This window comes from Acinonyx jubatus, chromosome D2 (genome assembly GCF_027475565.1).
Source record: "Acinonyx jubatus isolate Ajub_Pintada_27869175 chromosome D2, VMU_Ajub_asm_v1.0, whole genome shotgun sequence".
Taxonomy (NCBI): domain Eukaryota; kingdom Metazoa; phylum Chordata; class Mammalia; order Carnivora; family Felidae; genus Acinonyx; species Acinonyx jubatus.
In genome coordinates, this window is record NC_069393.1 from 11405082 (window position 1) to 11423935 (window position 18854).

The following is an 18854-nucleotide window of genomic DNA, read 5'->3' on the forward strand; positions in this document are numbered from 1 at the left end:
TCGCTCGGACTGCAAGTGACATAAAACCCAACTCAGAGGGAACATGCCAAAAAGGGGAATTTATTGGTACTGTTTCTGAAAAATCCAGGAGTCAAGCTGCAGAACTGTACAAATAGTAACGCTGTCTGGACGGATTCAACCAACATCATAAAGACTTAGCTTCTGTCCATTTCTTGACTCAACCTTCTGCTGATTTAGATTCATTTATGGTGAACTACTGGATGACGCCAAGCATGTCAGGGCCAAGTTGCAAAAAGAACCCATTTTCTGGAAGCTCAACAGTATTCCTGGAATTGAACCTCGCTGGCCTGATTGGCTCAGTGTATGTACCCATTGCGGAACCAATCACTGTGACCAGGTGGGATGGGTTAACTGAGCAGTTCAGCCTGGACTACCTTTGCCAGGGATGAAAGTGGGATAGGGTTAACCCCTTACATCAAAATTTGGGTACTGTTGCCACAGGAGAGCCAGTGGATGCCGAGCAGGTGACGTCTGCCGCGTAGACATTCACCCCTGTGATTGTCATAACTGACCTGCAGGTGAATTTTACCGTGTCTTCTCTTTAAGATTCTGGGCTCCTTGAATCTATTAAATAAAATTGCAGGTAGAAGACCTTCACCGTGTGTGAACTGGGTTGAGCCCCTTTATAAGACCCAAAGCCGGTCCAATAGGAAAAGAAATAGGGAAGTGAATTTGTGTAGGCAATGTGTATTTTTTCTTCCTTGAACTAGCAGTACTCCCCATCCAGCCTCCACACCCAGCCTGGGGTCATCCCTCACCTCTGTATAAGTCATCCCTTTCCACTGATCACCTGGTCTACTAGAAAGCCTTGTCGACTTTGAAGATTTGCCTCAGATTTGCCTTCTTACATCTCCTCCACTCTCGGGGCTTGGGGATGCCTCTCTAATAGGTAGTGGTCCAGCTCAGGCTCTCTTCCCACCCTCCCGACCCTATCTCCAAGTTCCCAGCACTCATAGGTATTGCGGAAATAGGCAACATGCTGTTTATTTTTCAAGTAGCTTGGATTACTGGCGAATGTTGTCATTTACTTTCTCAGCTGGCGAGAGAAGGCAGAGCACTCTTCTGTGAACAATTTTCCATTGTTTACTGGGAGGTTATTTCCTGAATTTGTATACATTTATTTATACTGGAGCTGTGGGGAAACATCTTCTGAAATTGGAAGTACGAACTGTAGGGGGATTCTCGTTTTATTTCCAGTTCATCGTGTGGGGTTTTACATGCTTGTTTACATTTAACTAAATGCCTATCAGTATGGTCATCTTATATGGGATTGTTTAGAAGCTGTCTGTGTATCTTGCTAAACATAAGAAATCCAAACATATGTAGCTTGGAATAACAAGGTTTACAAACATACGTGTGTATCTGTTTTAAAATTTCCCTTCTATCCTTTATTTAAATAAAGGCCAATGCCTACATCCATAGATACACCAGCACCCAAAGACACTCATGGAAAATGCACACCCACAGGCCTAGGATAAACAAGTCAAAGACCACAAGAACAGAAGAAACTAACAGGCATGTTTGTTTGTTTTTAAAGCTAGTATTTCCAACTCCATGATGGAAAACTTTCTTAGGGTCACATATGGAACCAGAGCTATAACTGTTCAGCTGCGAGCATTCAGTTCTGTCAGCTTCTAAATGTGCTGTCGCTTTGTCCGGTAGAGCTGACCCCATCCTGTTCGTTTGACAGACAGCGAGGCTCGCCCTACCTGTCCATGCCCCCAACAGAACTGTTACTGCTTTCGTCCTTCTGTTCATCCAGGTCTTCAACAAATATGGACTGTTAACTCTGTGCCAGATCCTGAGGGAGGAATGAGAAATGTAAAACAAGACAGGATCCATAAGTTAAGGCAGCTTTCAGTCTAGAGGGAAGACGGACAAGAAAATAGACCATTGAAATATAATATGATGGATACTGTGATTCCAGGGCACACTTTCTTCCCATGAAGCTTCATCTTCTGAGACTTAGGTTTCCCGTCGGTGAGGTGCAAAGCACGCGCGAAGGCACAATGAAACCTCAGTAACTATAGCCCTCTGAGATGGAGCGCGTCAGCCTCCATAGGTAGCTCTTCCAAATGCACACCAACCTCTGAATTTACCACTTTGCATGGACTCCATCTACGCAATGGTCCTGAGGTTGGCACCATGCTTACCAGGAGGGGAAGACAAAGGCAGGTCGCTGGAAAAGAATGTACAAATTGGGTTTATATGTGAAAATACCCCATTCACATGTAACGGACTGAAAACTAAAAGTAAATGAGATATATTTTAACCTAGTTGATTAGCAGAACTTAGTGTCGGTAAGAGCATAGAGAAGCAAGTCCTCTTATATGCCATTGGGGGAGAGTGTACTTTTGCGGGGACCCTTTAGCTATATTTGAAATCATTCTAAATGTGCTCACTCTTTGACTCAGCAATCCTATCTCTAGCAATTTATCCTAGAGGTAGTCTCACATAAGTGCAACAAAGATACACGAATAAATGCGCTCATTACAACATTCATTGCTTGTTACAGAAACTGGTAAAAAAGAAAAGAAGTATCTGGCCAAGGAAGACCAATAATAAACTGTGGGTAATTCCATACTATTAAATTAAGTATTTCCACATGACCTGATAAAAAGCTATCCAAGATACGTTAAATGAACAAAAGCAAGTTCAGGAACAATAGGTATAGTAAGAGTGTATTTCCATTTTAAAGAGGGGAATAGATACACAGTCTCATGTGTATAGAAAATTCTAGAAGGATATACGGGAAGCTATTGGCAGCCATTACTCTGGGGAGTGAGGCTGCCGGTCTAAGATAGAAGCAATACTTTTACTTATTTTTCACTTTTTACCCTTCCACGGTGTTTGAGGGACATTTTTGTTTTTTGCAGTTTTTTTAATTTAGGTAAAACTAGTTTTAAACCACCAAAAATAATTTTCTACTATTTTTCCTTTAAAGGATCATATTGTACAGAATCATATTAGGGACTCTAAGAAGTCTTATTTCATTTTGTTTAAAACAGGCATTCAAAAATCTATTTGTGCAAAGAATTTCGTTGTTGTTGCTTTGCCTAATAACTGTTAATATGTCACATGAGTCCTCCTGAGGCAACACTGACCTAAGGAATCATGGGGACATCATGACCACCCTAAAGTCATATTAGCCAGGCAGTGGGAGACAGAATTTCTGACTCAAGATCCAAAGTTCTGTTGAGGGGCACCTGGGTGGCTCAGTTGGTAAAGCATCTGACTCTTTATTTCAGCTCAGGTCATGATCTCACGGTCCGTGAGCCCCGCATTGGGTTCCGTGCTGCTGACAGCTTAGAGCCTGCTTAGCATTCTCTGTTTCCCTCGATCTCTGCCCCTCCCCCACTTGTGCATATGCTCTCTCTCTCTCAAAATAAATAAACTTTTAAAAGATACTTTGAAGTTCAGTTGATGTCCTTCAGAAACTTACTGTGCCATCAGAATGGAGCAGGAGCTCCGATTCATTCATACTAAATAAAACTTACCTTGTTTCTTAGGTGGGGAAATAGCATTCCAGAAATTTCTGTAAATCTCAGAGGAGAGTTCGGAGTTTCCTAAGAAGAGTGAGGAATGGGGGCAAAGAACCCGCTCTTACACTTGAGTTCCCGAATACATGTCTCCCAAATGAGGCTATTCACTGAGACCCGTTCACTGCTTTTCATTGGATATTTCAAACAATTGCCATTATCAATGAATACACACCCCTCTCCGGGGAGGGGAATAAAACAAACATTTCTCTTCAAAGGTGATAGGATAAAAATGACATAAATAGAGGGAGGACTGGGGGTAAAACCATCTTTTCTCTGTGCCTGACCTACTGTTATTTCAGCGGTTTCTACTTGCACAGCCCTCCTCTGCAGCTAAAACCATAAAACTGTGTCAATCGAATATCGATACTTCCTACAAAATCACTGCTGCCGTTGAAGTCAGAGGTAATGAAGTTGCCTGCCAGTCAGGCTCCTGACGAGGAGGTGAGGAAGCTGCCTGGGACGCCAGTGGGGGTCTCAGAAGAGTCTGGGCCGCTCTCACCTCCACATGAGAACGGGTTGAGATGATTCAAGAGCAAATGAAATCTGCAGGTGGTCCCCTTGAAGAGTGAGGCCTAGTTCGTGCTTCTGGGCCGCGGTGGACGCACAGAGGGGCAGACACGCTGCCAAGGGGACAGAGGGCCACACGGCGGGCGCTCTGTGCCTGTTGGGATGGGCTTTGCCAGCGAGGTGGTGAGGGAGAGGAAGACCTCAGAAGGGCATATATATCTGTCTCCGTCTCCCTTCCTCTCCTCGATCTGCGTCCCTCCTCTCGTGGCTAGTCTGTTTTCTTTCTTTAATGTCTATTTATTTTTGAGACAGAGGCGGAGACAGAGACAGAATGTGAGCAGGGGAGGGGCAGAGAGAGAGGGAGACCCAGAATCCGAAGCGGGCTCCAGGCCCCCAGCTGTCAGCACAGAGCCCGACGCGGGGCTCGAACCCACGAACCGTGAGATCGTGACCTCAGCCCAAGTCGGACGCTGAACTGACAGAACCCCCCTGGGTGCTCCTTCTCTTGCTTTCATCATCGGGGTGAGTTGGATTGTTCCGTCGGACTTGGGGATGTGCTGGGCTTACCGTCCGTTACATTTGCTGCTGGGCCCTGACGCCGTATGCTAAGGCCAACTTGTCATAAGAGCGTCTCTGATCAGAGGGCAAGGGTTGTTGAGCCAGTTTTGCCTGGAATGGGGAGAAGGAGACTTACCAGCAATTTCTACTGCCAGGAGGAAGGCGCCAGGCCAGCGGGTGCCCCTCGGCCACCCGCACCTGGCACGACCCTCCACTTCCTGTGTAGTTCCCTTCTTCACGTGGATCTGTCTGTTGAACTTCATTTCCATGCCCCCCCCCACCCCCGCTGTCAGCAACACACCCGTTAGTAGGTAACACTTGGCTGGTTGTCTAGCCTGTGTGTCACCGCCACCCCCCCCCCCCCACCCGCCCAGTTAAGACGCCAGCTTCTGAAAGGCCTCCGTGCAGTTTCCTTTCCACAGCACCAAACACTGCACTAGGTGCCCACGTGCGCATGATCCGAATCAGTAATTCAAGAAATGTTGCCACCCATGGGGCGCCTGGGTGGCTCAGTCGGTTAAGTGGCCGACTTCGGCTCAGGTCACGATGTCGCGGTCCGTGAGTTCGAGCCCCGCGTCGGGCTCTGTGCTGACAGCCCAGAGCCTGGAGCCCATTTTGGATTCTGTGTCTCCCTCTCTCTCTGCCCCTCCCCTGTTGGTGCTTTGTCTCTCTCTGTCTCAAAAATAAATAAACGTTAAAAAAAAAAAAAAGAAATGTTGCCACCCATTTCTTGATGCTCTGGGCCTAAAGCTACAGTATGTGACACCCCTTCCTTCTCTGTAGGACACGGAACCTAGAGCTGGCCTGACACTTCGGTCCTTTGACGGCCCAGTTTCTGTCCCTGGATAGATAACTGCCAAAAAAATGAAGTTTCTCCCATGGAAAAGGTCTCTACGGTGTCCCAGGGAGTTTGAGCTTGCTGTGTGACCAAAGAGGGTGCATTCCTCAATATGGTTATGGAAGTAGGAAAGCAGAAAAGCAGAAATGGTGACAAATTTAGGTCAGAAGCAGGAGGGGAATATTCTAAGTTAATTTTCTATAGCTCTGATTTTCTAGCACGATATAAAATGTGCATCTTCCTCTATGGCTTTAAGTTTGTTAGCCACTAAATACTTAATATGTTTCAGGATGTGTTTCCAGAGATACTTATTTTGATTCATTGACTATTATTGCCGATCAGGACTGGGAATTTTTTTTTTAAGTTTATTTTTTTAGTTTGAGAGAGAGAGAGAAAGAGCGAGCAGGGGAGGGGCAGAGAAAGAGGGAGAGGGAGAATCCCAAGCAGGCTCTATACTGTCAGTGCAGAGGCCTACATGGGCTCAAACTCATGAACCAGGAGATCACTACCTGAGCTGAAATCAAGAGTAGGACGCTTCACTGACTGAGCCACCCAGGTGCCCCAGGACCAGGCATGTTCAATTGCCGTGGCTTCGTAATGTATTTAAATATATGACAAAATAAGTCTTGACTCATTGATTTTTCAAAAAAAAATGTATTCTCATTGCTTTATGTTTTCCTTTAGGTTTGTTTTTTTCAAATTCCAATAAACTCTTGTAGAATTAATTTTTTTCTCACCAGTTATTGCTGGTATATAGGGAAATCAATTTAATAGCAAAACTTTTAAATTAACTTGATGGATTTTATGTTGGTTTCACTATTGTTTTCAATCATCTGATTTTCTTTCTTCATAATAGTTATGAATTTTATTTCTACTTTTTATCTTAATGCACTGACCAGAGCAATGTTATATAGTGCTGGTATTACTAAGCATCCTTGGCTTATGCTGATTTTACTGTGACAGTCTATATTATTTCACTGTAAAGTATCCTAAAAAACGATCAGCTCAAGATATTCTAACTTTGAGAAACCTATTTTTTTCATATTGTATCTTTTTCTCAAATGATTGATATTAAATATTAATGAATGCCTTTATTTGTTTTTTTTTTTTTACTTATTTTTGAGAGAGAGAGAGAGAGTCAGCATGAGTGGGGGATGGGCAGAGAAAGAGAGGGAGAGAGAATCTGAAGCAGGCTCCATGGTGTCAGCACAGAGCCTGACACAGGGCTTGAACTCACGAACCATGAGATCATGACCTGAGCCAAAATCAAGAGTCAGATGCTTAACCGACTGAGCCACCCCAGGTGCCCCAATGCCTTTTGATATATATTGAGATTATCATGTTTTCTTACGTATACCTACTGATATGAAAAAATAGAGACCTATTCATAGTAATAGAAAAATAGTTTGCAGCTCTGTTTATATTTGTATGTGTAAATGTGATGTGTATACCTGTAATAAACATTTTACTAGCTTGACAATTTGAAACAAATCACAAGTAAAGCAACCAGATCCTGAAGTCATTTTTTTAAATTAATTTATTGACTCTGTTTTCAATTTCTTTTATATATTTTGGTTTATACCAATTTCTTTCATGTTGAGATAATTTTGATAACGTTTGTCTACCAAGAAAAATCACTCTGTTTCTTTAAGATTTAAAAGTTTATCTGGGGTGCCTGGGTGGCTCAGTCGGTTAAGCGTCCGACTTCAGCTCAGGTCATGATCTCACAGTCTGTGAGTTCGAGCCCCATGTCAGGCACTGTGCTGACAGCTCAGAGCCTGGAGCCTGCTTTGGATTCTGTGTCTCCCTCTCTCTCTGCCCCTCCCCTACTCATGCTCTGTCTCTCTGTGTTTCAAAAATAAATAAAAACATTTTTAAAAAATTAAAAAATAAAATAAAAATAAAAGTTTATCAGCGTGGACATGTATACTTTTCTGACCTTCAAGAACTCTATATCTGATATATGCCATCTGGCAGAAGAAAACAGTGTGGGTGCTTGCCTGTCCTTGAGTGGGGTGGAAAAAACACAAACAAACAAAAAAAAAACAAATAAAAAAGAAAGAAAGAAAATGTCTCCCCTGAGATGCCAAACCACATATCCGCCCTCAGGCAGATTCGGTGCCAGAATTCATTCTGCCAGTATATTCCAAAAATCTAGTTAAAGTAGTTATGGGCAGTATTGCCCCCGAGGCATCAGGCAGAAACAAAAGTAAATCTCCAAAGGGACGCTCTTTAAACGTAGGCCTCTGAGAATTTCTCAGATAAAGTTGCTGGGAACTTTAGACTCGCAGTAGGGGGAAAAAAAGAAATCACAAAACACACGAGGAAAACACTGTCATGAGCACATGGCAATAGCCATCCCCAACAACAGAAAGGGGAATGAGACTCATAAAGACCGCAGATTTGGGGACAACCAAACACACAATATACTACATCGGCTATCTTTAAAGAAATAAAAGAGAATGTTAATAGTGTGGCTAGAGAGAAAGAAACAATCCAAACTGATCATGCAGACCTGAATAATGTTTACAAAGGAAGAAGAAAATAATTCCAACTTGAAATTCAAGGGACAACGTAAACATGAGAATAAACACAGATAAAGGGAGAACAGTAAACTGGAAGATAAATCGGAAGAAATCACCTAGAATCTAGCCCAGAGACAGAGATGGAAAATATCAGAAAGAGACCAAGGCACACGAAGATAGAATCCGACCAGCTGCTGTATCTCTAACCCAAGTTCCATGAAGACAGAATAGAGACAAAGGGAGAGCCACCAGCTAAGTAATTTCCAAAATTAGTTTACAAAACATGAGTCTTAAGATTCAGAAAACCCAGTGAAGTCAAAAGAGGTAAGCAAAAAAGAAAGTCTCACCTCAAGATGACCAAGTAAAACTACAGAACCCCAAAGGCAAAGAGAAAACGATAGAAACATCCAGATATGAAAGAAAAGTCACCTGCAAATGACCTGCCGTTGAATGAAGAGTTGACTTCTTCACAGCATCAGTAAAAGCTAACCTATATGAACAATATCTTTCAAGTGCTGAGAGAAGATGTTTTCAATCTGTTGTCACATGCCAATCTTTTGCAAATGAGCATCACATAAAGACACTTTTAGAACAGCAAAAGCCTTCAACAGAACCTCATTGAGGAACTTCAACTTGAGATACAACATGGGAAAAGGAAAATGACCCTGGAGACAAGATGTGAGATCCAGAAGGAAGCTGTGGACGAATAAATATAAACAAACATTGACTGTATTAAAACAAAACTGAATAGGGGCGCCTGGGTGGCGCAGTCGGTTAAGCGTCCGACTTCAGCCAGGTCACGATCTCGCGGTCCGTGGGTTCGAGCCCCGCGTCGGGCTCTGGACTGATGGCTCGGAGCCTGGAGCCTGTTTCCGGTTCTGTGTCTCCCTCTCTCTCTGCCCCTCCCCCGTTCATGCTCTGTCTCTCTCTGTCCCCAAAATAAATAAACGTTGAAAAAAAAAGTTAAAAAAAAAACAAAACTGAATATATATATATATGTGTGTGTGTGTATATATATAATCAGAATTAAAATACTCGAGGGTTCTTATATGATTCTGGAGAAACTTTGACTTTAATATGGATGCTTAAGTCTGTGGATAATCCCTAAAAACAGAAACCAAGTATATAATTTCCAAACTGGTAAAGAGGGAAAATGGAATAGGGGGTAAAATCAAAAAGAGGGCAAAAATTTTTTTAAATTAAAAGTTGTTTAATTAATCTTCGTTTGTTTAATTAGTAAATGTGTATTCATTTTTGAGAGAGACAGAACATGAGTGGGGGAGGGGCAGAGAGAGAGGGAGACATAGAATCCGAAGCAGGCTCCAGGCTCTGAGTTGTCAGCACGGAGCCCGACTCGGGGCTCAAACCCACAAACGGTGAGATCATGACCTGAGCTGAAGTCAGATGCTTAGCCGACTGAGCCACCCAGGTGCCCCTAAATTTTTTTTTTAATGTTAAAAAGAAACAAAATGTTGGAAAAGTGGAACAAATAAAAAACAGAAAATAAAGTTCAAGACTTTTCTGAATGTAAAGATGTTCACAACATCTTGTTAAAAGATGTAGGGAGATAGCCAGAAACTGGTAACATAGCTTCAGTATAAAGCAAACAATGTCAGAAGTAAAAGAAAATATTAGAAATTTTATCCTATTCAGGACAGATTTTTAATATACCTATTTCAATAATTGATCAAGCGGAGAATTCATAAGAATTTAGTTGATTAGAAGCACACAATTGATAAGACTGTTCTAATGGAATTACTAAAATTTAATTCAACAGCTAAAAACTTCTATTCAAGCACCCAGGTAACTTATGAAAACTGACTATGTATGAAGCCATTCAAGAGCTCTTAGAGTATCATTAGGATCACATTCTCTGACTTAACGCAGTTGAGTTAGGATTTGCTTTAAAAATGTATTTTATGATGAGTAGCATCGGGTCTTTAAGTATGTTTAACCTGTTAATGGTTTTTTTTTATTTAAAAAAAATTTTAACGTTTATTTATTTTTGAGAGAGAGAGAAACAGAGCACGAGGAGGGGGAGGGGCAGAGAGAGAGGGAGACACAGAATCCAAAGCAGGCTCCAGGCTCCAGGCTTTGAGCTGTCAGCACTGAGCCTGACGCGGGGCTCAAACCCACGAACCGTGAGATCGTGACCTGAGCTGAAGTCAGTTGCTTAACTGACAGAGCTACCGAGACACCCTGTTAATGGTTATTTTTATGACTGAAATGATCATGGATCCGAGGCAGCTCATATACTCTCTGAAGAAAAGTTTCCATTTCTCTTTGGAGAACAGGGGACTTCTATAGCTTTGATTGTAAGTGTTTCACTTGAGAACCTTCTAGAGCTCGGTGTTGTATCAATGCAGGTGGCAATGCTGCTTCGCTGCCACTACTGAGGCTCCTGCTGCTGTTACCAAGTCTTTGTGTCTTGACCTCCACTCAGAACTGTAGACTAGTGGCTGTTATAACAGATAAAGTAACAAGTGTTGAGGATATGGAGAAATTAGAACCTTTGTTGCGTTGCCGGTGGGAACGAAGAAATGCGGTAGCCGCTGCATTAGGCACAGTAGCCCAAAGGCGGAAGAATACATGAATGGATCGACGGATGGACGCATACACAAAATGTGGCCCTTCCATGCACGGGAATAGTATGCAGCCTGTAAAAGGAAAGAAATTCCGACACCTGCTACAACATGGATGAACCTGAAAGACATCATGCTAAACGAAATAAGCCAGTCATAAAAGGACAAATAGCATAGAATTCCACTTATATGAGCTACCTAAAGTAGTCAGATTCATAGCAAAAGATAGAATGCTGGTTGACAAGGGCTAGGGGAAGGGGGAGGTAGGGGTCAGTGTTTAATGGATATAGAGTTTATATGGAGAGATTAAAAAACTATGGGTCCGGATGGCGGTGATGGTGACAGGACAATGCGGGCATATTTAAGGTGAGACCACTGTATACTTAAAATAGGTTAAAATGATAAATTTTATGTTATGTATATTTTACCACGATAAAGAAGAAACATTTCAACACTGCTGTGCCTATATCTAGGAATAGTCTGCCACTGTTTTGATATAATATTGATATAATAAACAATCTTCCTGCTTTGAGAGACGCTAACTCAGTTTTTCATTTCTAAAGTCGCTCTTACTACACCAGAGACAGGTCAGAACAAGAATACTGTCTGGGGATGCATTACATTACATCTTATATTTGAAGGAGGATGTGTATGCATCCTAACGCATTTAATCCTTGCGACAGCCTTATAAGGTAAGTAGTACTGCTCCCTTTTCATTGGTGTAAGGAGGTGAAGCCTGAGAGATTAAGTTGTCCAGGACCACTGGGCTGTTAGGATGCTTGGGATCAAGAACTTCTCTGCGGACGAAAGCCATCGATCTCCCACTATACACAAATAGTTGTCACCTTACTGTGGACTACATTTAATATCCCAAAAGCAAAGTGTTGTGCATGTTAAACTGAATGAAGAGAAGAAAAGGAAAGATAACATTGCCTTCCCAGTGGCCAAAGAATAATAATTATATGACCATATGCTCTGAATCCTGTTACCATGTTTGTGGCTCTTTACCAGGCTCTTATTTCCAAACGTTCGTTGTGTTTAAACTCTGGTCGGCTCTTCGTGTTGTTGGACTTCAGCCTCTATAAAAATACCCTTTCATTTGGGGGTTGAAGGTGCTTTTCCCTAAAATTCATTGTTTTAGGTTGCAGCTATTCAAATTTTGATCTAAATTCTCGAAACTTTCAGTCTGATTTCAATAAAACCAAGCAACTAGGTTGTTCTCTCTTTGCCATGCGAGAACTGTTTCGTCTCGGGTCTTAAATTTCCTTCTTTATTGTTCTTCTTGGACTGGATGGCTAAAAAAGGGAGGAGTCTGGCAAAACACCATCGCTGCCCCTGGTAGTTTGACGAGCCCCCCTAGAACACATAGCTGGGTGGGAGCACCCTCCAGCTTCTCAGCACGCGGCTAGCCTTCACTGTCTGTGGAAGCGTGCCATCGATGAGTGAGCTCAGAACCCCAGCTCTTGTGCATCAGAATGTGCACCCAGAAGTTTTCTCTGTCTGCGGGAAGATGTGGTACCTTACGGAAGAGGGGTGGTATTGACACCCCCTTGTCGAACAAGCCTTTCTGAATCTATTACCTAGTAACGTAAATAACATTCCCTGCGGCAATAATGGGTAACAGGATTTTTTTTAAAGTTTTATTTTTAAGTAATCTCTACCACCTGGGTGTGGCTCAGTTGGTGGAGCCCCCGACTTCAGCTCAGGTCATGATCTCCTGGTTTGTGGGTTCAAGCCCCTCGTCAGGCTCTGTGCTGACAGCTCAGAGCCTGGAACTTGCTTCACATTCTGTGTCTCCCTCTCTCTCTCTGCCCCTCCCCCTCTTTTGCTCGTTCTCTCTGTCTCTTTCCCTTCCCTCTCTCTCTCTCAAAAATAAATAAACTTTTTTTAAAAATTAAAAAAAAAGGGGTGCCTGGGTGGCTCAGTCGGTTAAGCGTCCGACTTCGGCTCAGGTCACGATCTCGCGGTCCGTGAGTTCGAGCCCCGCGTCGAGCTCTGTGCTGACTGCTCAGAGCCTGGAGCCTGTTTCAGATTCTGTGTCTCCCTCTCTCTCTGCCCCTCCCCCGTTCATGCTCTGTCTCTCTCTGTCTCAAAAATAAATAAATGTTAAAAAAAAAACAAACACAAAACTCCCAAACTCTACCAACTGACCCAGCCCAGAGCCCCATGGGTGAGAGGCATTGAGGCTTTGCAATCCTTGACCCTCCCCTCTGTGAGGTATCTGCAGAATGTACCCTGGCTGGTTAAACATTGAATGTTCAGAGATGGTCCCTGTGCTTCCTCTTTCAAGCTGTTGCAGCTATGGTGAGGTGAAAACAGTGGATAGTCTCCTTGCCCCTGTATTTGCTGCACGGATTCTGAGGCCAGCTGTCCCGCCTCACGCATATAAAAAAATTTAGGAGCACTGGCTTCCCTTTCAAATGCTTACAGCATATTTTGGGACTCCCTTCCCTTGTGTTTTGCTGTAAAATTCATACTCCAGTATGCTCCGAGCAGTGGAAGAAGTGAAGTACTTAAAAAGATAATGCACACCCACCATTTGGGCAACACCAGAGAACTTTTTTCTTTTGTACATATCTGGTTTATTGCTTCTCGTCTCATACCTCACATTTATGAAGCGCCTACTCTGGGCCAGAAATCGTGGCGAGCACTTCACGTGCGTTACGTTCCATAGTCCCCACCGCAGACCGGTGTGATAGATACTAACATTCTGATCTTACAGCAAACAAAACAAAAACCTTGCAAGGTAAAGAGAGTAAGTGGGCATATAGCAAGCAAGTGGCCTATGTTGTTCAACGGGTTGTTTTTTTTCTTTTTAATGTGTAAAAACCGTACAAGCCAGCCTCCAATAGATCATTGCCGTAGCCTTTAGAATCCTAAATTAGAATTTTCAGAATCGGGCTTGCCAACCCCCATCAGTACCTTATATACATTAATATTTTGTGTCGGCAAGGGGTGGGGGGAAGAACCAAATATCTTAATGTTGTTTTCATGCATTTCAGATCTCTTACTATTTTACTCCCAACTTCTCTTCTGTGTGATTTAAACAAATAATAACAACAGGCGATCTCTTAACGTTCCTGCCAAGACTGTACTTTTTAATGCCTTGGTCACTCTGCTTTCAGCTTAAAACTTCATTTGATTTTCTATATTCTAGGAAAGAGTGAAAGGTACAAAGTGGACGTACGTTATGTGAAATTACGAAAATATAGCAAAAAAAAAAAAATTTGACGGCAACCAAAATTGGGAAGTATCTCCGTGTCATGAATGAGGGAGCTTTTTCTCTTAATGCTATGAGGTCAAGCCCATTTTTAGAGAGAAGCTTGATTTTTTTATGTGGTAAAGATATTTTACTTTATTTTATTTTTTTTAACGTGTATTTGTTTTTGAGACAGCGAGAGAGACAGAGCACGAGCCAAGGAGGGGCAGAGAGAGAGGGAGACAGAGAATCCAAAACAGGCTCCAGGCTCCGAGCTGTCAGCACAGAGCCCCACTCAGGGCTTGAACCCACGAACCGTGAGATCATGACCTGAGCCAAAGTCAGATGCTCAACCCACTGAGCCACCCAGGCATCCCTAAGATATTTTATTCTAATATAATTTCAACAAAATATTTTGCAATCCATTTAACATAAAATGAATACATATTTACTGCACATCTACTTTGTTCTCAGAATTTAAGGAGAATATAAGCTATACGTGATAAGAAACAGCTTCTGCCTAGAGAACGTATAATTTAGTGGATGAGAGAAGATGAACACACTGATAAATTTGATTATACCCAAGGCAGAACTTATTAGGTGTTCTTCTTCTCCTTCCTTCCAGTTTTTTAGCAAGACCTAAAATTTGTTCTTTAAAATATGTTGGGGGGTGCCTGGGGGTTCAGCAGCTAAGCGTCCGACTCTTGATTTCAGCTCAGATCGTGATCTCGTGGTTTGTGAGATCAAGCCCTGTGTCAGGCTCTGTGTGGACAGTGCAGAGCCTGATTGGGATTCTCTCTCACCCTTTCTCTCTGGTCTTCCCCCCAAGTTGTGCGTGCGCACACACACACACACACACACACACTCTCTCTCTCTCTCTCTCTCTCTCAAAAGTAAATACACTTAAAATAAAATAAGATGAAATGAAATGAAAAATGAAATGAAATGACATGACATGACATGAAATAACATCGTAACTCTGTTCTCTTCGGAGAAGCTTGACTTTGAATTTCAGAGGTAGCCCAGTTTTGTGGTCAGAGATTAGACTCTGTTTTTCTTCTGTCGTATTATCTGATTACAACGATTTACTCTTAAACCTGGTTTGAAACGCTGACAGATGCTTCTGTGTTACCCGCTTTAAGGTGTGTCTTTGTGTCCCTCTCATACCAGAGTCATCAGAAGTGGGACCTTCCCTGGTGGTTCACACCACTGTCCCATTTGCAGTCACATACCTGGAGCACAGCACTGAGGACGTGCGGGAGCTAATCTACCAGCAGCTGGAAAGCATTTTGCCAGGTCTGCCTCAACCAGTTGTCACCAAATGCCAGAAATGGAGATATTCCCAGGTAATCAGAGAATCCAGGGATATGGGCACAGTTTTCTTAAGCAAACCGACCGGGTCAGCAGAACTGATGATGTTTTTTTCTCATCTTTGCCACTCTGTAGTAAAAGAAATGGACGATCTGATCTCTGGGGCAAATATTTGTTTGCCTCGTACATGGCTGTGAACTTCTACGGGTCTTTTTAGCCTGTTATTTCCCAATAAGCGATGCACGCAATTTCCCCTGGGCTTATGTTCAAAGACTAGCATCTCAAGACTTACACACCCTGAAAATACGGGGTTTCCTATTCAAGCAAGGCAGGTTGTATATCAAAATGCAGCTGTTTCTCTGGGGTTTTTCTAAATCAGTACTGTGGTTATATAGAAACCACTTGAACCTCCCCAATTTTTTGCAATGTGTTAGATTAACCTTGTTAGTGTATTTCGCTACCACAATTTTCATTTTTGTTAAGTTCCCACTTTGGTTTTGACTGCCGCAAGCAGGGTTCTTCGGGGGACAAAGGTGAATACCTGTAGAATTCAGCTACGCAAGCTGTTTTTCAGGGTTTGATCAACCTGCTGATGACTCTACTGGCTCAGACTCCAAGCTCTTTACTCTAAGCAAATGTTGACTTTTGCGACAACCTCTGCATATTCCAACAGAAGTTTGTGAATATTTGTAGAAAAAAATCTTTTGATCTGTAAACTCAGTTGTAAAGCCATTGGGGATAGTGGAGTGAAGGTCAGAGGGAGAAAAGGAGTGGTGACGTGTCTTCCCCAAGATTTCTGAGCCTGTTGATTAACCAATTTATCCGCACTATTGGTTACCCAAAAGCGGTATTGTGAGAAATTGCAGCAGATTTTGTATATTTTAAAGGGCTATCCAAAATCAGAGGAAATGGTAAATTACTTCCTAAAATATGACAGCATGTCTGTGTGTTTACCCGTGTCATCTCAAGTTCAATTAATTATACAGTGAACCTTTGGGGAAAATATTTACTTAAACAGATCATGGTCACTTTAGAAGACTTTCCTCTTTCCTTCTAAAAAGCATTGAAAGATCCCAATAGCTAATGTCTTTAAGTGATACTTAATTCCATTTTAGGTTGACTTGAAAAAGAAGACAGGGAAATCATCTTGTCGGTATAATTTGAAGCTAGTTACATTACACAGTCATTTGGCAATTTATAAATATTCCTTTAAGAGAAACAATGGTTTGTGAGTTTCTTCTTGTGATTTCTGCAAAATAATAAACTTAAAAGATGGGCTCAAACCACCTTATGTCTTCAAATTTAATGCGTTAATAGAAATAGATTTGTCCTAACCACAAAATGACCTATTCAAAGTTGTGCAATATCACAAAATTTAATAAAAAAATATCTGAACACAAAGTACATCCAAGCCGTAGCAATGATTTTTATTATAATTTGGATGTTCTCTCTTGAAATTGTCCCAGTGCGTTTACAGCTCTGTGTCATGAAATCTACATTGGCTGCAGAGTCTAAAAGGGAGTGAGCTGTTTCATTTAAACTTAGAAGTTTGCATTCTCTACTCTTCTCCTTTCTACCCTTCCCCTAGTAGCCTGAGGGTACAAAGCATAACATTGTCATTTGTGGCAGAAATCTTGCCCATATTGTGAACTAGACGATAGGTAGATAAGTAGGTAGGTAAGTAGATGGACAGATAGATGGATAGATAATCTCCCACACCACCTTAGAAAAAGGAATAGGAAATGACAGGTCCAGAGATATAATAGGATTTAACTAGTTTTCCGTTATTGTCCCCAAGGGAACATTTCTCCAGTGCTTTTCAAAGGTCCGTCATAACCTTTGAAACCTGACATCAATGTAAGCACCTGTTATTCCCTCACTGTCCCGGAACACCTGAGCTACCTTCAACAAGTTCATGGATGTATGTGCATGACTATGGTCTACCATGTGCATAAATGGAAGGGGAGGATTGTGTAGGGGCGGGGACAAAAAAGAAAGAGGAACAACCAGCTTGTTTGGAAGTTCCCTTCATTTCTGAGCAGCAGTGTAGTCCCCACCACCCTATGTTTCTTTTTGTCCTCTTCCTCTCCTGTTCCACCCCAAACATCTCCTATCCTTCACACTCTAGCCTCTTCCTTTTCTACCCCCTTTCTGCCAAATGATAAAGCCCCTCAAACCCTCATTTTACAAAACCCTAGAGAGACCACAGGATGGGTGTCCCCTACACCAGGCAGCAGTGAGTGGTGTGGATTCCCCATCCTAGATCCCTCGGGATTGGCTCTTTATCTCCATTCATTTTATCTTTTCCCTTTTTTCTCTTCCTTTGCGTCCCTGCGCTGCATCCTGGTACCCAGTGGCTGTGAAGGGGAGGGGAGAAGAGGGAAAGAGAGAGCAACGATGAGTACCCAGTGTGACAGCCCAGGAGCTGGGCCACTGCGATATGTGATCCCATTTAGTATCGGAAGTAGTCTGATGAGGTGGCTAGTTTTGGCCCACTATAGCAACGAGAAAACCATGAAATGACCTCCCTGAGGTCCCATGACTAGTCATGACAAAGGTAGTCTTCCCAGCCTCTCCGTCCTTCCCTGCTCTTCACAGACCTTCTGTACCATAGGGCTGTGGCCACAAGCCTCCACAAGCTTAGTAGCTGGAAACAACATAAATTTATTACCTTAAGTTCTGGAGGTCAGAAGTTCAAGACCAGTTCTGAAGTGTGGGCAGGCTGTTTTTCTCTCTGTGGTCTCTAGGAGAGGATCCATTTTCTTGCCTGTTACAGTTTTTGCAAGTTGCCCACATTCCTTGGCTTGGAGCCCTTCCCGCACCTTCAGAGCCAGCAGCAGCCGGTCAAGTCCTTGTTGTGCGTCACTGTGGCCCTCGCTTTTGCCCCTACTCTTCCTTTGACGACCTTGTGATTACTTTGGGCTCTCCTAGATAATCCAGGAAAATCTCCCCGTCCGGGGTCCAAGTGATTACCAACGTTTATTCCAGCTGCAACCTTAATGCTCCCTCAGCATTCACAGATGCTGGGGATTAGGATGCGGCCATCTTTGGTAGAGGCAGCATGATTTCTGTCTACCACACCCTCTTTCCCCCAGACTTCCCTCGGTACGTTCCTTTAGGAGGCAGTACCTCCTAACCTCATCAAACCTCTGGGGAGAGCATCACCCCTTAGGGCTCAAGCCACTCCCAGGAAGTGGCTGCTCTCCCATGCCCAGGGCTGCCTCTAATGTGACTTGCCCACGGTGGCAGGGGGCAGTGAAAGATGTCTGCTCATTATTCATTTGGCTACTCATTTACTCAATAAGCACTTAACAAATGCCCTCGGCGTGCCTGGGACTCTGCTCATAGAACCCTGCAGACGAGGATTTGCTGATGGCCTTCTCCTAAGACACGAAGTTGAATTTTTGGTCTTGAGTAAGAAAACGGTGCATTCTTGTGGGCGCTGCTCTGCCGGGAGAAAAGAGGCGGATGAAGGAGGAAGGCGTGTGTGAAAGACTTGGGAGCCACTCGGTGCCTCCCATGTGGGTTTGAATAACACGCTTGAATAGGTGGTTTGAACAAACTTAGCGAAGCAATGGCAGGTTTTCCTGGTTCTTAGTCTTCCCGTTGGTGCTCTTTGCCGTCCATAATTGAACTGTTTATCCAGTGAGTATAACTTGATGTCTAAGCTGGGATGCATTGTGTTAAGATTTCTGTAACTGGTGTGATACATTAGCCCTTTCAGGAGGAGAGTAATAACTAAAAATGGCTTCTGGCATACCTGGATGGGAC

The 18854-nt window shown here is 42.9% G+C and overlaps 1 protein-coding gene across 14 annotated transcripts in view; it reads left to right on the forward strand.

The window, feature by feature from the left end:
* RNLS (renalase, FAD dependent amine oxidase) overlaps positions 1-18854 on the forward strand; it is a 327133-nt gene that overhangs the window by 219181 nt on the left and 89098 nt on the right. For 11 of the 14 annotated variants that reach the window (XM_027049829.2, XM_027049832.2, XM_053207371.1 and 8 more), the window contains one exon: positions 14943-15118. The exons of 1 other annotated variant lie outside the window; for it this stretch is intronic. In XM_027049829.2, the coding sequence (XP_026905630.1) occupies positions 14943-15118 (176 nt within the window). 2 more of the 14 variants (XM_027049834.2, XM_027049837.2) reach the window with 2 other exon arrangements.